Below are 19,590 nucleotides of genomic sequence, written 5' to 3' on the forward strand. Positions count from 1 at the left end.
CTCAGGGTAAAATGATATATCAGGAGACCCTAGAACCACAGCCAATTTGCACAGGACCCTGAGCAAGTCCTTTACCATGTCTGGGCCTCCGTTAACTGCAAAATGAAAGGCCAACACCAGTTGATCTCTAAGCAATCCTCCAGCATCAATCTCCTTTGATTTAACAAAGTGAGCGATTTAAGAACTGTCATGGATTAAACACATTTTGCTGTTCCACAGCTTCTAAACTGACACTCACTCCAACTTGCATAATCATAAGAGAAATTGTCCCTTGTTCTCCAAAGGAAAGGGTTTTTGATAGTTTTTACTGCTAGGATAATTTTTACTGCTTCTAATTATTATGGTCAAGTACACCGCATGGTGGGTTAGATTCTTTACCCTTCCAGAGGCCACTCAAATCCAGCCGTGTCCCAGACATCAAGAGGACACGTGGGGATAAGAAGCCAGAGGTTAGTTCCCAGTCTCCTGCTGAGCTTGAACATACCCACAGCTCATATACAAACCAAAGACTCATCTCTGGGCTTCAGGAACAGAGTTCCAGTTAAATGCAAAACACATTGTTGTGCCCAAGGCTGGGACAAGATCAAATTCATAATCATTTCCTGTTCTATGCACTTGTAAGGCTCTGAGAGCCTTGCAAACCTAATACTTGTTCCCAATTAATACCAAACAGCTGAACAAAAAGTCATTATGATTCTCCTTGGAGTATGTATGTGTCATCCAATGCAGAGTAGTTTTCAGAGTTAGAGTGATCCATTTCAGAGGTGAAAGTCACCACTGAAGAACATTCAAACCATCATTCTTTCGATACATAGTGAACAGCTATTACATACTGTATTGGGCACTGGGAGTCCCTTGTACAAATGGCCAATGTGGGAACCATGCTTATGAACAGATAATCACAGTATATGTTTTAAATAAACAAGTGAGTATCTTATAAAGATTGCATGAGATACTAGAGAGCCTAGAAAATGGCAATCCGTGCTATACTGTGGGGAGAAAGAGACACTCCCCGAGCATTTCCTCTGGGAGACATGACCTAAGTATTGAAGCACAGTAGAGGATTCCAGTAAGGTGGCACTTAAAAAAAAATCAAGAGCTCTCAATAAGTGAGTTGATCTATCGTAATGCACCTTAACTAATCCAAAATAAAATCCTTGGCTCAAATGCCATTTTTTTGTATGTAAGTTATCATGGGTTTCCTCCTGCAGAGGGTTGCTTCTCCCATCTGCTCTCATCTTCCTCCCCAGCCAGTGGACCAGAGGAATGAATGAATGAATGAATGAATGATCTTGGGTTCACATTTGCTCTTCTTGCAGCCACTCTTTCTACTCCATGATGGCATAATACAGATACTGGTGACTGGTTCCTTGCTGCCTCTCTTTCTCCACCCACAGTCTGTCCTCATTCCAACCGCCAGATTAAATCCCCCCAACTTTTGACCTGACACACCATGCACATGCATATGATATTAAAACTTGTGGGGTACAGCCAAAAGAAATTTATAACCCTAAATCAGAAAAGAAGAAAGTCTAGAAGTCAATTATCCAAGTATAGTATTCATCTCAAGAAATTAGAAAAAATAATATCAAATAATACTCAAAGAAAGTAAACATAAGGAAATAATGAAAATTTAAAAATAAAATAGTTCCTTATTTGCACTGAAAGAGATCCAGCTACCAAAAGAGGCCAGCCTTTGGTCCTCATCAATGCCTGACTCAGGCAGGCCAGCTTTCCATGTGGGGGACACCAAGTTCTAAGCCAAGTTCTAAGCCGCAGACTGAGGCCCCAGCAGGCAGCAGCTGGAGGGATGCCACTCCCTTCACAGGGCAGCCCTAGCTGCATTCTACCTGCTTACTGACTGTCTACCTGCCCACTTGTTCCCTGGCACCTGCCCAAACATCCTACCATTGACCTGTCAACCCACCCATTGGCCTGTCTGCTGGGTGCTAACAAAGCTCTCATCACCCCTCTATAAAACAACAACAACAAAAACAAAATAGTGAGCAATCTATTCTGATGTTGATGGAATTTTTTTTTTGGCTACTAGGAATAGTGCTGCTATATATAATCTTGTACATATCTTTTTATACAAGTAATTATGTGTTTCTATTGGGTTTAAATTTAGGAGTAAAAATTTTATGTCATGAAGAACAAATAAGGCTGACTGTAATAAATATTACCAAATAGTTTTGCAAAATGGTTGTGCTAATTTAGTGCCCAACCAGCACCGCTGTTCAACCATAAAAATTTTGTCTTTTCTGTGTCCTTTCCAAGACTTGGTATTTTCAATCTTTTGTCTGTCTGATGTGTGAACGGCGGGACTAATTTTCCTATTCTCTTTTAATTTATATTTTCCTATTAATGCAGTTGAGCAACTCCTTATATATTTGTCAATTTTTTCAGTGAGGTGTCTGCCCAAGTTCTTCATCCATTTTTTACTTTCTTTTTTGGTACCAGGGATCGAACTCAGGACCTTGCACTTGTGAAGCAGGTGGCAAAACACTGAGCTAAACTCCTGGCCTCTTCATCCATTTTTTAAATTGGTTGGTCAGATTTTTTTGGTAATGACTTGTAACTTTTTTTCTATATCTAGGAGCAAGTCTTTGCTGGATACACAAATGGCAAATACCTTCGCTCTGTGGCTGGTGTTCTCATTTTCTTTGTGGTCTCTGTCGAACTAAAATTTTAAATTTTAAAGCTGTCCAATTTATCAAGTTTGTCTTTTATAGTTAGTGGTATTTAAGAAATCTTTGCCTGTACAGTACAGCTCCAAGAGGATATTCTCCTATTTTTTTCTAGAAGCTTTATTGTTTTACTTTTCATTTAGGTCTATAATACATCCAGGAGCGTTTCCTAAGGTTTGGCTAGGGGTCATGATTACGATCTCTATTTTTTCCCCGTAAGTATGCACAATTGCTCCAGCACCATTTGTTGAAGACTATACTTTTCCCACTGCCATGTGGTGTTAGCTTTGTCATAAACCAGATAGCCACATAAGTCAGAGATCATTTCTGGGATCTTTATGCCATCCTATAATCTATTTTTGAATTGATGCTACACTTTCTTAGTTACTGATCTTTATAAATCTTGATACCTAATCATTCAAGTCCACCAACTTTGTTTTTCTACAAGATTATTTTGGCCTTTCTTGGTCTTTTGGATTTTCATTTTTAAAATCAATTTTCATTTTTATAAAGTCAATGTCAATTTTCACCTCTCACTCCCATCAAATCTTGCTGATAACTTGATTGAGAAGACATTGAATCTCTAGATCTGGCATCTTTATAATACTAGGGAGAACTGACATCTTTATAATATTGAAAATTTTTTTTTTTGGTACCAGGGATCAAACTAGGGTCCTTGCACTTGCACAGCAGGTGGGGAAACCACTGAGCTAAATCCTTGGCTCTAATATTGAAATTTTTAATTCATGAAAATGTTATATTCATATAACAAAATATTCTATAATAATGAACAAGTTATTGCTACCTATAAGCACATGGATTGATTTACAGATATACTGTTCAGTTTAAAATGTTAGACAGGGCCAGGGATTTAGCTGAGTGGTTCCGGCACCTGCCTTGCAAGCACAAAGTCCCCAGTTCGATCCCTGTTACAAAAAAAAAAAGTTAGACATTTTCCACTGCCTGCCTTGCAAGGGGAAGGTCCTGAGTTTGATCCCCAGTACCAAAAAAAAAAAAGTTAGACATTTAAAAAGTGTGTACTGTGGGATTGTTTTTATATAAAGTTGAAAAATAGGTAAGATATATCAATAGTAAGTGAAGTCAGGATATTATTTTGGGGGTATGTGCTTGCTTTGGCAGCAAATATACTAAAAATATTTTGGGGGTAGATGAGCAGCAACTGACTGGAGACCCTGGAGGGCTGGTCTCCTTTTCTTTGGGTGCTGGTTGCACAGCTGCATCGATTTTATGGAAATTCATTAAGCTGTTCATTTACATTTTGTGCAATATTTCTGTACATATTTTATATTTTAATAAAAATATATATACTTTAAAAAGTTTAAAATTTGTCTTTGTTGGCCCTTCTCCAATTGAGAAATTTTTACAGTTTTCCTGAACTTTTCAGACTGCTAAGTGGAATGAAACGATGACTTTTCTCTTTGGATGAAAGCATAACTTTGCTTACATTTTTTTTCCTACAAGTAGATGTTAAAATTAATTCTGGACAGCCTTTTTGCTTTTCTGAACTAACTACTGCCAGGAAGACAGGATGTAGGTTGCCAAGGGGAGACAGAGAGAGAGGGAGAGGAGAGAGATAGAACTGTACACACATTTGTGTGTGTACAAGTGTGTATGCATTTGTGTGTGCCTATGTGTTACACATATGTCTGTGTGTACATATATGTGCCGGGGTATCCATGTTTCCTTCTTACAATGATGAATTTAGACAACAATAAAGATAAGTTTGAAACCAGTCCTAGTAGCACATGCCCGTAATCCCAGTACTCAGAGGCTAAGGCAGGAGGTTCCTAAATTCTAACTCAGCCTGGGTTACATTGTGAGCTCAAAGCCAGCTCAGGCTACAAAATGACTACATAATGAGATGGTATTAAAAGAGTGAAAAAAGATCTTGAAGATGTTCCAATACTTCTGGCTGAGAAACTTTCTATCGGTTCCCCAGGCATGCGGTACATATTCAATAAATATTAAATAAATATTTCTTGAATGAACAAAAGATTGAGAACAAGCACTGAAAGAAAAAATAGGAGTAGAAAAGGCTTGGACATATGTCTTTCTTTCCTTCTAGTTTGTCTTAGGATGCTGCTTGGACAGAGGAGAAGGAAGTTACCTGAGCCATTTTACTCAATTACTCCTCCCAGCCCCCTTTCCCGATGCTAGGTTGGCCAAGCCAGTCCCACAGGTACAGCCCCTCCTCAGTCCTAGTAGACTCACAAGCCCTTCATATCTGTCATTTCTATGGCTTGTCCCACTGTTGCCACAGAATGACAGCCCCACTTTGGAGATCCCTATAATGTGATATCCTCAGAATGTCTACTCTGCCTGCTTTTCCTCCTCCATAGGAGACAGCTTATAGATCATTCTGTCATTTAAATTATTTCATCAATATTTGCAACTTTAACCACTGCCAGTCATCTCAGTTCTCATTCCCAAATCTGTGTCCTGTCTCCCACCTTTAAATGCTCTGTCTTCCCATGAGTCTTCCTTGATTAGCCATTCCCTGTGGCCTCACTGGTGTTTGCAGCTCAACTCTCACGGTAACCTAGTTCTGGTCCCAGCTGACAGTAAGTACCTACAGGTTCCTTCCACCACTGCCAGGAACAGAGGTGCCTTGTGGGAGCCTGAACCTTCTGGCTACCAGCCCCACCAGGCCTGCAGCTCCAAGTCCTACACTGAGGCTAGTCAGCCCTTAGGACAATCAGGAAGGAGGAAAAACATGGAGCATGGGGCCATCAGTCCCCATCCCACATCCAGAGTAGATGCACTAACCTACCACACATTCTTCCTCACTGAGCCTACAGAAAAACTTAGAATCCTTCTTGATCCAGTGCACAAGACATACTACCCATCCATAAGAATGGAAACTGCCATTCCTATTACTTCAAGTTGCTACAAACATCATGTCGTCTGAATTTTGTACCAGCATATTAAGACCCACTTCACTGAGAAAAAATGAGTTACGTAAAAATAGTTAATGGAATTTCATGATTCAATAAACTATTCTAAGTCCAGCAAGATGCCAGGCAAATTGGGGTCAAGATAAAAGATCATAAACCCCGTCTAAGTTTCTGTGGTGCAACTAGGGAGACAGGACATGACTTGAACCAAGGACTTCATCAGGGGTTGTCTCAGAGGCTCTTTAGGGAGGCCCTCACAGGGAAAACCGAGAAAGGAGGCCGGGCAGCCTTAGGCAGGAGCAGCCAAGGCTGATACCTCAGTGAAGGAGTACATTTGGGAGGTGGAGGCCACTGACAGAGGGTCATCTTAGAGGTGCCACTGCTCTGGGACAGAAGAGTGAGCCAGAAGAGGAGGAGAACCATTCACAGTTCTAAAAAATGAGCTATGTGGTCCTCCAAGCTGAGAGGTCATGGGCAGAAGGGGGGAAAGGAGGAGGAAGGGACCCCCAACAGGTGGCTGGCTATGTAGAAAGCCCATACAACTGCCTTTTGCTAAGATATCATCACTACTGCTTAGGCCAGGGTGTGAGATGACTTGGGTACAAGCACATGGTTTCCTGCAAGACAGGGGCAGGATCAGGGGATTGGGGAGCTGTCAGGCAGAGAATGTGCGGCTTGGGTGTCAGAACTGAGCCCATGTAGATTCTGGAGGAACATGGAAAGCTCTGAGAAGGAGCAGGGCTCTTATGCATTATGCTCTGGGGAGGAGCCCTGGGGGGGGCACTATGAAGGGGCACAGAGCCCACCCTTGGTGGAGGGGGCCGCACAGCTTCCCACAGGTTTCTCTCACACCAAAAACACAACACTTATGAATCACCCCACACGAGTTCATTTCCTATTGCCTGGTGCTGAGAGCTTTCAGGAGGAGAGCTGACCTGCACCCAAGTGGCAAGGCCCCTGGTGTGTGTGACTCATTGGAAAGATTGTCTCATGGGCTATTAGAAGATGGGGGAGGAGGGGCTCAAACATTTGGGTTCAAAGCAAATTATACACAAACTAAGCACACTACATGTAATTCTGGCACTGAATACCACTTTCCCCAAATAACAAGACAGAACAAACAGGCTTTTTGGTTAACATGGTGCCAAGATGTTCCAAGAATGGATTGAATGCTTCAAAATAGTGTTAATGAAACTTGGCTTAAATGGGTCAATCCACTGATTAATATGTGAAGACCTGTTTATCTGCTAAATTCACCTGTGCAAAAGAAACAGTATGTCTTTACTTCCTTGAACATGCCTCATCATGCTTGGAGGACCCCATTCCTGTTCATGTGGGGAACAGAAACATGAGCCAGATGATGAAAGTAATGCTACCAGTGACTTCCTGTGCAGAGAGGACTCTCTGAGAGCCACCTGGGACTGTCTGTGGCTTCAGGGTCACTGCATTTGTCAGCCAGCTTGGATGATGTAAGCATTATTCCAAAAGTTTTCACAGAAGTGTTATAGTTTGGATTTGAAATGTCCCCAAAGGGCCCATGTGGAACCTGGCCCATGGTGCTACTGGGAAGTGGTGGAACCTTGAGGAGGTAGGGCTAATGGGAGGAAGTTGTGTCATTAGGGTGTGCCTTTGATTGGAGCCCCTTCCTCTCTTTGCTTCCCTACCACCATGAGGTGAGCAGCTTCACTCTACTATGCACTCCCACCATAATGTCCTACCCTAAAACAGGCCCAAAGTAACACCCAACCAACCATGGACTGAAACCTCTGAAACTGTGAGCAAAAACAAAAGTTTCTAATCTCAAGTATTTTGTCACAGTGATAGAGTGACTAACATAAGAAGCTAAGGAAACAAAAAATGGACCCCAGCAATTGCCTTCACCCCATGATGCCCCATCCCCAGGTGGCCACAACAGATCTCGATAAGAGGGCACTTTAGAAAGCACTCGCTAGCAGGGGGAAACAGAGGAACAGAAAGAAAGTAATTTTAGAAGCCCTTGACTAACAACACTGAACCTAGAGACAGCCTTAGGATCTTTCTAACTTCATACCTGGGGAGCTACTGCCGAACTGCTGGCATGGAAACCAGAGAGGAAAATAACATACTCAGCTGCTCTAAGAACGAGCACCTAAGCATCTTGGGCTTTGGCAGATCTGGGTTCAAGTCAGCTCCTTACTTTATCACTTTGTATGATCTCTGACAAGATATTTCATTGTCACTTTTTTCATCTGTAACATGGGAATAATAAAGTCACCTGCTAAGGATTATGCAGATAAACTAAGATAATGAGTAGAAAGTGATTACCAGAGTTATCATACTTAGTAAAGGATATTTTACAGTGACTTTATTGTCACTTTTCACTTAAAAGTTGAAGCATATGAATTTTAGGTTTTATAAGTTTAGGGAGTATAAGAAATGGGGAAAATGCTATGAAACCTTTGTACATTTGAATGAGTTTTTTCCCCAGAGAACCAAGAATTTTATATGTTGTGAAATATAAATGAGAATGAACAGGTCTGATTTAAGTACACTAAAAACTGAAGCTTTTAAGCTCAGTGTAGTATGGCAATTTTCCCGAATGAAAGGAGTACCTTTTGCATCATGTCTATTACTGGACACACAACAAGTTTCCAGAAGCACTCTATTATCTCATATTATAACATGTGTTATTTACTTTTCCAAATAGTTTAGTGGCCCAAAGGTCTATAACTTTAGGCCTCATAAGAAAAATTGCATTCTGTGCTTTCTGTATGATGCTATGAAAATTATATCACTGACGCTTGTCCCATGATATTATGAACAGCAATAACAAAAACCCAGGGTATGTACATTTCATCATCCACAACTAAATCATATTACCTGTTGAAATAGGTTAGCACAGTCTCATTGGTTGGAATCACCTGGATATTTCTGTTTAGTTGCAAGTAGACCCACCAAAGTAAGGTTTTCAGAAGATGGAACTCACTAAAGGTAAACAACCTGGTCAAAATAAAAGATAGAGAAGAAATTTTAGGAAACGTAAACAAGCCACACTATTTGATGTGAGTTTAGAAGTGAAGCAACAACACTGTGAGTCTGTAGGTGGCTCAGACCAGGAGAAGTTAAATGACTTGCTTACGGTTCCTCACCTGGTAAATGGCAGAGCTGGGACTTAAACCTTAGCAGCCTGACACTGAGCCCGGTGCTTTGAACCACCTGACTGTGCTACCATAAATGTCACCATTTAATGAGCTCTAAATGCCTGGTGTTCACAAGATGTTTTGTGTAGAATTTAAAATTTAATTCCACATATAATTCTGCAAAATTGGGGTATAAAATTTATTTTTATAGATATGGAAATTTATTTAAAAATTGTTAACTATGGCTTTTTAATTTTTATTTTAAAATACTGCACAAAAATATAATTTATCTTAACACCTGTGTTTTTTCAGTGCCTCCCTTAAATTTTGTACCCAAAGCCACTGCCTCATTGGCCACACCCAATCCTGCCCATGATCAATGGCTGAATGTGAATAATTTATCCAACGTCACACAGTTCTGGGGTTGGACCTGGACATGGGCCAGTAACCTCTCCTATGCTGCTAAAGTGCTCTGTATTTGCAATTTTCTCAGCTGCTCAGGGGAGAGTGGAGAAGACCAAAGGAGGTGACATATTACATGAGCTTCCTATTGTTGTTGTCCCAAACCATTACGAACTGAGTGGCTTCAAACAACAAAACTTTATTACCTTAGAGTTCACTTGATCTTAGCCAAAAGGCCGAGAAGCGATTATTATCTTAGAGTTCTGGAGGTCAGAAACACAAAATGGATCTTACTGGGTTCCAATCAAGGTCACAGCAGGCCCAGTTCCCTCTGGAAAATCACTTCCTGGCATTTTGCAGCTTCTGGAAAGAGCCCACAATCCTTGGCTCCTGGCCCCTTCCTTGATCTTCAAGCCAGCATCACAGCATCCTCCAATCTCACTCTGGTTCTGACTCTTCTACCTCACTCTTCAGATTTAAAGACTCGTGATTATATTGGGTTTACCTTGATAATCTAGGATAATCTTTCATTTTGAAGCCAGCTGATTAGCAACTTTCAATCAATCTGTAATTTTAATCCTCTTTGCTGTATAACCTAACATAGTCACAGGTTCTGCAGAGAGAAAGTGGGTACCGTTGGGGCCATTATTCTGCTGACCACACATAATCAACATGCTTGGTACAGTGCTTGGAACATGGCAATGTGCTCAGCGATTGTCAGGGCTTCCTTGTAAGTGGCAAGGCCAGGTCCTGGCTCCAGAGCCCACTCTCACTCTGCAACTACAGCAGCAGGAGTCCTGAACTCATGATGCCAACAAGCAGCTGCCGTGTTCCACAACATCAGCTCTATTAGCAGTTTCTCCAGCTGCCTCTGCTGACATGATTACATAAAGAGCCATTTCAGTGTTTTCTAAACTCATCGATATTTTTAGTTCCTGGCCATGGACATGGCACCCGGGCTGTAAAATATGTCACAGCCTCTGCTTTCACCACTTTAAGGGGTCATGGTGGGTGGAACTCAAGCTAAATCGTGACTCTAAAGAGCAATGGAAATGTCATCCACCCACTTCTCACACTATTTCTGGACAGAGTAGAACAGTCTCATTCCCCTTATTTGGCTTTCAGACCACCTACAGATGCACAAGCTTGAGTCTGGCCAGACAAGATCCAATTGGTCAGTGTGTGGGCAACAACAGCAAGGCAAAAAGGAGACTCTGCAGAGGCCCTGTGTGCAAAATCCTCACAAAAATCTTTGTCATCTGGGTCTGGGGAAGCTGTGTGACTTCCAGAGCAGACTATACACTGGAGGTCCTCAAGCCCAGAGGGTTCTCTGAGATCTTACCAAAGAGGGGCTAGCAGGGACTTGGGGAGGAATCAGGACTCCATGTTTTGAAATCCTGGTTTTATGTAGAAAGGACAATTACTGAATTAAAGCTTTCTGCCATTAGGCCAGTATCAGTACCCCAAGGTATTATTAACTCCTGCAGCAAATAACCACATCAAGAGCCTCCAAACACATTTTCCTTCACCCAAGCGCTGTGATGGCCTCACTCCAGATGAAACTCACAGCCACACAAGAGGTGAATAATGCAGCTGTGCCACATGTGTTTGCTGGCAGTCCTTGGAGTGTAAGTGGTATTTGCTCTTCAGAGAAGAAAATGCCTTTCAGAAGACATTATCCTTTTTATTTTATTGTTAAGAAATTTGTATATAAACAATAAAAGCTCCCTTCTGAATATAGAGAAAGCCATGCCTATATTAACATTATTGATCTTGACCGTCAAGGGAAAAGCCCATCGTAGCCCATCAGCAGGCGGGTAACAACCACAGCTTTGAGGCCACTCTGACCTGGGTTCATTCCCAACTCTCCTGCTGCATAGTGGGGATCTTCAGCTAATCCTTTCATTTCCTGTAACCTCCTTTCACGGGCAAAAAATGCAAGTGACAGTATCTACCTCACTGAGTTGCTATGGGAATGGTTCAGTCTAGATAACACACTTGGAGTATTCTGTCCACAGCAGGTGCTCAATATTCAGTAGGCATCAATATTGTTCACTATAAACACCGGCTTTAGTAACAATTATTGCCATAGGTGTCTGCTGGTGTTCCAAATGCTAATGGGAGGCACTTATTGTCCCACCCTGTAGGGAAAGCTTGGGTCAGAGATGACAAGGAGGACAAGGTGCCTTTCCGTAGGGAACTCCTGAGACCTTGAGACTCACTGGACCACAGACAAGAAGCCAGAAGAACTGGGATCAGGGATATAGGACCTCTGTTGCAAAGTAGCCTTTTTGTGGAGAGGGCAGCTAGATAGTGCTCTGTGGTCTCCATTCTCAAGGGAAATAGAATTTAGAATGAAGTTTTCATAAACTTGAGTTGCGAGAACAGGGTAACCTGGTGGTGACCTTTAAGGAGCAAATTAACCAAACACGAAATGCCTAGACAAATAAATTAAAACCACAGGTCCGGGAGGTCAGGAAAACTGTGTATGTCTTACCCTAGGCTGTTTACAAAATGGAAAGCAAAACCCCCCAAAAGATGAGGTCCGATGGGAAAGGGTGAATGGACCAGAAGTGACAGCATCTGGTAAGAGGCAGATGTTCCAAACACCTGTGGTCACAAGATGGGGATCAGGTGCCAGTGGGCGGCTGAAGGAGCAGCTGAGCAGGGCCAAAGAATCCTCTATCCCTGACTGTGTGGCTTGGTGTCTCCACACTTCCCACTCTGGGGCTAAGAGACTTCTCGGGACACCCCAGGGCTCACTGAGTTCTCCCAGGTGCTTGGACTCCTCAGCTGCCCTGACGAACAAGGAAGAGGGTAACAGTGGGCAGGGCATGGATTCTGGAGCCGGTAAAGGCCCACCCAGCCGGCCCTTCATTAGCTTTTTTTTGGATTGGGGATTGAATCAGGACCTTCACACTGAGCCATATTCCCACCCCTTTTTTGGTTTTTATTTTAAAATCTGGTCTTGGAAAGTTGCCCAGGATAGACTCAAACTCGCAATCCTCCTGCCTCAGCCTCCCAGAGTTCTGGAAGTACAGGCCTGCATCACCATGTACAGCTTCATTAGCCTTCTAATCTAAGGGATAAGAATTGTGCCTACTCAGTGAGGTTGTGAGGACTGAAAGGGACAGTGTACACGGCACAGCTCACACCAAGAAATACTCCATACGAGTGTGTTTGTTTTTAACCAAGTATGGGTTATGGCGCCAAACCCATTAGCCACTAGCCTGGGTCTCAGGTGGCTGTATTGAAGTGCCCAAACCTGGTTCAGTTTCTACCAGTTGTCCTGTAAAGTAGCCAGCCCCTGGGCCCAGTCATCCTGTCCTTGGCCACTCCAGGGCCTGTGACATGCCTGAGACCACACAGACTCTGCCCTCCTCAGCAGGACAGCTGGACAGTCTGTGCAGACACTGCCTGGGGAGGCTGAGGGGCAGGGCTGTTCCACCTCAGTCATGTCTGCCCAGGCTGGCAAGTCTAGACATTTGACACGTCATGCTCTTGACCTCTTTTCCTACCCAGTGTGCCTCTGTCGGGCCTGTACTGTCACCAACGTTCTGGTTGTGGTCAGATATTTTTTTCTCTTTTTGATTAAATGCTACCAGGATGGGACAACTCAGCCTTTCCAAGCAAGGGACAATGCTATGAAAAGTCTAAGGGATGCCATGTTTAGTTGTTCTTCAACAATTTCGCGATCTTTGCTCCATTGGAGGGTGGAGAAGCGGGCCTTGCATGAGTAGGAAAAGCAGAGGGGACCAGAGCAGAATGCCTCTGGGGAGTGCTAGTGCCCTGGGTTCAGGGCTTCTGAGGCAGTTGTCTTCTTTTTCCTCCTCCTCCCTCCTCTTCCTTGCTTTCCTCCTTCATCTCCACCCCCCACTCCAACCTCCTCCTCAAACATGCTAGGGTCTTCAACATGCTAGCCAAGCACTCCACCACAGAGCTATACCCCCAGCCTCCTGAAGTCTTAGACAAGGTGGCTCCCTCAACCCCAGCTGTCCTGCCCAGCTCAGGTTTCTGCAAATGGGCATTGTGTGCCACTTAGTAAATTCACACCCATGGAATGGGTTAATGATCTGGAACAGAATAAATCTTTCCAGATCTAATTTCTGGGAATAGAACACTTTCCAGAGCATAAAGATGAGTAAACACTTATTTTCCAATATACTACTAAGATTTTTAGTAGAATTCAGTCTTCGCTTTCGAAATTCATCCAAAAGGAACACAACCTTGGAAACTTGGCAATGGGCACCAAGAACATTTTCAAAAGACTCCCAAAGAGACTTGGCAACTATATGCAATGTGTGATCCTAAACTGAATCCTGTATCGGAGGGGCCAAATGCTATTGAAAACAATATTGGTTCAATGATACAAAAGTATCCCTCAATGATAAATTTCTTTTCTTTTTTTTTTTTTTTTGGTACTGGGGATCAAACTCAGACCCTTAGGCTTGCCAGGCAGGCACAGTACCACTGAGCTAAATTTCCCGGTCCAGTGATAAATTTCTTGACATTGACAATTGCTCTTTTGTTGTATTAAATTCTTTTTCCTAGGAAATAAAACTGAAACATTTGAGGATAAAGGAACATGATATATGCAACTTATCCCCAAATAGTTTAGAAAAAATATGGTTATAGGTAGATATGAATATAGATACAAATAATAAAGCAAACAGGGCAAAAATTAAATAGGATGACTCAGTGTAAAGGGTATACAACTGGTCCCAACTTGTGATGGTTTGAGTTACAGCTTTTCATTTCTATGATGTTATGAAAGTTATATCCATTTAGTAGAAATTGTACTTCAGATTTTGAATTTTGATCTCTTTGTGGCCTAGTGATATGTACTCTCTCATGATGTTAGGCAGTGACAGTCAGCCATCCTCCCAGTCATGTGACTCCCAGCCATGTGACTCCCAGTCAGCCATGTGACCGGGAGAGTGAGCAACTGATACCCTAGTGTGTACTATGTTGTATGCCTGTGATGGTGGGGTCGGTTAGAGACACTTGATGCATTTTCAGTTCAAGATTTTTCAACTTACAAGTGGTTTAAAATTGGGATGTACGTCCATCATAAGTGAGAAGCATCTGCAGATATTCTTGTATTGTTCTTTTTTCCTTAAGTTTGAAATCATTTTCAAATAAAATATTTTTAAAGACTAATAACAAACAGAAAGTCCTTTTCACTTAGTAATTTCACTTTCAGAAATGCAATGCAGGAAAATCATTCTGGTTGAAGAAAAATGTACCTTGACGGGTATTCACCAAAGAGCTATTTAAATTGGTAGAACACTGGAAATAATATAAAAGTCAAGAACTAGGAATGGTTCTATGAACTACTGGCAGGAAAGAGAGAAGGGGCTGACGGTGTCAGGCATTTTGGGCAGAAGGAGCAGCTGTGCTGAGGCTGGGGAAAGAGCTCAGCAAGGGAGACTAAGGAAGGCCTGTTTGGCTGCTGCTTGGTGCATGAGATGAAGGAGCCAGATGTGGGGGTCAAGACAAGAAGGAAGACACTGAATTAGAGAGCCCTTCAGTGTCCAAATGAGAAACAACGGGGGAGTTTGGCTTTGGCTGTGCCCGTGGAGAGAGGCCCATAGGCATGAACTTAGTTTGGAAGCAGAACTGGTCTTGTGGTCAAGGTAAAGTCAAAGTGGTATCAGGCTGCAGCTTGAGCATACAGTAGATGGTCCAGGACCAGTGGGGTGGATGGGGATACAATAAAGGGCAGGGAACACTGAGAGCTGGGTTTTTAGCCTTAATTATCAGAAAGGCCAAGCAGGCAGTCAGACACTTGGGTGCAGAACAATTGAACAGAGGAGTCGGTGCTGGAGATATAAAGTGAATTAAGGCAAGAGCTGTTTTTTTCCTCTCTTTTCTGATTTTCCCTGTTTTCCAAATTTTCCATAATGTTCATTATTGTTATCAGGACTTGTTAAAAAATTACTCAGGTCTTTCACTTTTCTTTTTTTTTTGGTACCAGGGATCAAACTCAGGTCCTTGTGCTTGCGAGGCAGGCGGCGGAACCAGTGAGCCAAATCCCCGGCCCCAGGTCTTTCACTTTTCTCATCCAGACAGGTAATGTGTCACCTGGTGCTCAGAAGGTCTCTACCTTGTAACATGACGGGATTCCTTTCTCCAATCTCACTTGCACCCTGAATACACCACAGTACCCTGAGTGTCAGCTCCCACCAGAGGCCAGGCTATCTGGGACAGCACAAAGTTCAGAATCAAGGGTGATGGTGACATGGGCATGTCTAATAGGGTGTGGGTACAGTCCACACTGAAGCATTTCCCTCCCTGGTTTCCTCCTGCGCCCATCCCGGGGCCAGCATGCCCCAAACCAACTCTGACCTGGGGGACTTCAGCACCGTGTGGAGCAGATCCTGTGGGATACAGCGGAGACGCAGCTGTGTCCCCAGCAGAGGGACCAAGTTCATTTCCAGCCACTTCTCACAGGCCTCGATGAGCCGCTCTTCTTTGTACTGAAAAGGCAAAACAAGCCCCTTAATGAAGGAACCCTTACTCTCAGCACCCTCTTCTGGTTTACAATGATGCTACAGATATGCTTGGGAAGAGTCATGCTGCAGATATGCCCCTTTTGTACAAAACACGCAAATTGCACCAGTGGGGATTTACTATGCTCAGAGTATTGCACTTGGGTGATTTAAACCAATCCTTGCTGCAACCCTAGGAGGTCAGCTCCGTATTGCTCCTATTTTACTGGACAGACTAAGGCCACCAGCTTCCAGCTTTTCTTGTGGTCACACACTAGTAAGCAGCTGAGCTGGACACATACTCAGGCTGTCTGACCACAGGCCCTGCCCACTGAAATCCCCGGGCTGAGGTCAGAAACTGGATGTGGAAGGTCCTGGGAGGGGCACTCCACATGGAGCTCTGAGGCTGTCATGTACACACATTTTAGAAGCAAAAATTAAAGGACAGGGAAAGTAAAAAGGCTCCCAAAAGACAGAGATCTTGAGAGGTTTTAGTACACCTTTCATGTCTTTGGAGGTGGGGGGGTGGGGCGCCAACCAGAATGTAAAGATGTCACTAAGCGTGACTCTTTAACACCATGGAGTAAAGGTGAGGACTACATGGTCATTTTGGCAAGCAGGCCTTTAGAATATTCTTAGATGTGGTGATAAGTACCTCCCTGACATGCTGGCAGTGCACAGATTGAATGTTTCTCTTACATGAGTCTGACTCGTGGTATGAGTGTCTCTAGGTCAATGGTGGCCCCAGGGAGGGAGCTGGAATCAGGAGGCCAGAGGTATTAGAGATCAGAGGCACTTCTCAGCAGCTACTCATCCTAAGCAGTTTGTTCCCTTCCTGTCCCCTGAGGAGAGGAAAAGCTGAGAGCTTTTGAGGAGAGGAAAATACTGTGAGCTGATTGTATCATTTTTTCTCAACACTGACATACTGGGCCCAGGTGGGACAAGGTCTCGTGGTTCCAGAAAGATTGTCCTGGAAGATTTTTGTGCTTTGGAAGGAAGTCCCTACTGTCTTTTGTGACTATTAATTCTGATTTGTAAACTTCATTTGATTAAGAAACACTTAGCACATTAATAAAGCGTGCTCCTCCATATGTCCAGGTGGGTCATGGAGGTCTACCTCAGGTACTATATATGGTCTCTGACTCATTTCTCTGGCACTCTTGCCCTGCTTCGTGGCTGTCATGAACTAAGCAGCTTCGCTCCAGCACATCCTTCCACCATGAGATTTCTGCCATGGAGCCAGTCAATCATGTACTGAATCTCTGGACACTGAGCTAAATTAAATCTCTCCTCCTTTCTTTAAGTTGTAGGTATTAGGTATTGTACCTCAGTGATGGGAAAACTTACTAATACAGCTCCCAATCCTAAGATTGTCCTTTCTACCTTTTTGCTAGTAATTCAACTTTTTAAAGAAATAGAAAACAATAGATTTTTTTAAACAAATGTGTTCACTTAGCAAAATTAAATCATTCTACCCTTAAACTGGTGCCTTTGAATAAATTCTTTGGAACTGGAACTGGACGGTAAAAATCTCAGAATCGGAGGTGCTCTTGAAGCTCTTCCCACCCTCCCTCAACCCCCATGCCCCAGAAGCCAGGTGTTCTCACCCTGCAGCCAGCCAGGTAGAAGGTCTTGATGGTGCTTGACGTGAGTGCTTTTATCATTGTGTCCACACACCTGAAGAGAAAAGAATTGGTGATCCTGGAGGCCCCCTGCTGCTTTTAGAGAAGGGGACCCAGAGGTTTTCATTCAGGTCCAGGATGGCAGCAGAGACCCTTCACAAGGAAGGAAGGCTCATTTTAGGGATATGGATATTTGTCCAGAGGAAAAACCAGCAGGCCTGTTACAAAGAGCTGAGACTAAGAGAGATAAGACCAGAGATCAAATCCTTCAGAAGACAATAAATTAGACTTGAGAACTTCTGGGAAGATGGTGGAGTGGGGAACAGCAGAGAAACAGCCTCTCCGAGATTTGGAGTCCAAATGCTGGAGTATAGCAATGTGAGGAAGCGAAAAAGGAGGGAAGTGGGTCACCAGGACCCAGCAAGTGAGAAGTGAAGCCTATGGGGAGAGCAAAAAGAGAGACTTCAATGAAGAAGGAGGAGGTGGCAAGCAGTGCTTTCTCCCTGAGCCCTGATGCAGTGTGTGAAAGGGGTAGCTCAAACGTACAGATGCACAAGGATTACTGGCAACCCCAGAAATGTCTACAGAGAAACACATCAGTGGAACAGATTAGTGGACACAGCAGACTGCAGTGGCTGGTGAATTATTCAAGTTCAGACATTCCCCAGGAGAGGGCAATTAGCCAGCCAGTAGCCATCTTGGAGAGGGGCCAACTGAGCTCAGAACTCAGAGCAGCTGTGAAAGCAGCTCCATTTAGCAGCTCCAGTGTCAAGGTGAGGCAGAACCAAGTTCAAGTTTACCAGAGGTCAAGGAGCTGAGTTTAAGTTGGCAGGAGGCACATGGAGTGTTGGAGGCTGAACAAATCTAGTTCCAGCCTCACAGGCAGAAAGCAGCCTGAACTTCAGTGGAACTAAAGGTGCAGGCTTGCGACGATTATCCTCTACACTGCTGAAAATCTATGGCTGGCTTGCTGGGATTAATCAACATGAATCTGACTTCTGTCTGCCAATTCTATCTACCCCCGACAGCAGAGACATGCCCTGAAGTGATATTTTTTTCTTCTTTTCTTTTCTTTCTTGTTTTTTATTTTTGTTTTTGTTTTGTTTTCTTTTTTCCTAATTGTTTTTTCTTGTTTTTATATGAGTGTGAGCATTGTTTCTAGTTTTTTTGTTGTTATTCTGTTCTGTTCTTGTGTTTATTTCTTCCTTCTCTCTTTCCTTCCTGTCTTCTTCACTAGTTTCCCAAAGTTGGCATAATCTTTCTTTGTCCTTCAGCCTTGCTTATAACTTCTTGCTCTTCTTCTATTTCTCTATTTTTTCCCCTAACCCCATTTAAATGTTCTCCCCTGAGGGTAAAATCACTATATTTACCCTCCCTGAGGGTAAAATTGCCATACTGAGGGTATATTTACTGTATACAATTTTCTGGTTTGTTTTAGATTTTGTTATATGACCACAAATATAGTTCATATGGTTAAAAGTGGCAAATAGTTACCACAGTTTGTAATTTTCTAAGCTGTGTTTGATGTTATTGTTATTGCTGATTGTACTATTTAAATTAAGGTGACATAATTGTTTAAGTCAGTTGTTCTTCCTGGTATGCCAAGAGAAATTGCCTAAGGGTCATAAACAATACTATAGGCCAGTGTCAAAGAACCAGGGCCTAGTCCAAACAGGCAGCAACTCTCATCCCCAATAAATTGAAGAGGTAGGTTCTTACAACAGACTCAAAACCCAAAAGCCAGCTACACCTAGAAGATATCTCTGAGAAGTAGTCACTTAGTAAGGGTTTTAAATACTAGCAATAAAGCTACCTGCCATAAGCAATTTATAAACATGAACCCAGGAATTAAACTTTAAAAATTGAAAATGAGAAGACACTTTTGCAAGATGCAACCCCAGACTTCCACCTCCCCAAAGGCAAACCCAGGGGGCAATGAGGTAGAATAATTTGAAAGCCACCCACTTGGACTCTTTGAAGTGGTAACAGTGGAAGTAACAAAGTAGATAAATGAGGCTTTAGAAAAAAATCAAATCAGAAATCATTTCTCAGATAACTAGAGAGATGGTAACCATAATGAAAGACAAAGTTAGTGACTCTTGAGCAGATACAGATTTTTAAAAATAGAGAAGCATAGTAAAATGATGAAAACCATGAACACTCAACACAGGAAAGAAATGGAATTCATAAAACAGATTCTAATAGATATCTAGGAGATTTAAAATTCCATTGAAAGTATACACAGCAGAATGAACCAATGTGAGGACAGAGTATCAGCTCTAGAAGACAGAACTGTAGTTAGTGATCATGAAAAGAAAGATCTCTTAAAAATAGCAAAGGATCATGAAAAATCA

The 19,590-nt window shown here is 42.8% G+C and overlaps 1 protein-coding gene across 1 annotated transcript in view; it reads right to left on the minus strand.

Moving 5' to 3' along the window:
• Btbd16 (BTB domain containing 16) overlaps positions 1 to 19,590 on the minus strand; it is a 64,328-nt gene that overhangs the window by 20,990 nt on the left and 23,748 nt on the right. The window contains exons 6-8 of the mRNA XM_021253319.2: positions 17,222 to 17,291; positions 15,472 to 15,602; positions 8,462 to 8,581 (exon numbers count right to left, since the gene is read on the minus strand). Of these exons, the coding sequence (XP_021108978.2) occupies positions 8,462 to 8,581; positions 15,472 to 15,602; positions 17,222 to 17,291 (321 nt within the window). The remainder of the gene's footprint in view (positions 1 to 8,461; positions 8,582 to 15,471; positions 15,603 to 17,221; positions 17,292 to 19,590) is intronic.

This window comes from Heterocephalus glaber, unplaced genomic scaffold (assembly GCF_053883595.1).
Source record: "Heterocephalus glaber isolate CG9 unplaced genomic scaffold, H.glaber_assembly_v1.0 deba00001497, whole genome shotgun sequence".
Classification (NCBI taxonomy): domain Eukaryota; kingdom Metazoa; phylum Chordata; class Mammalia; order Rodentia; family Bathyergidae; genus Heterocephalus; species Heterocephalus glaber.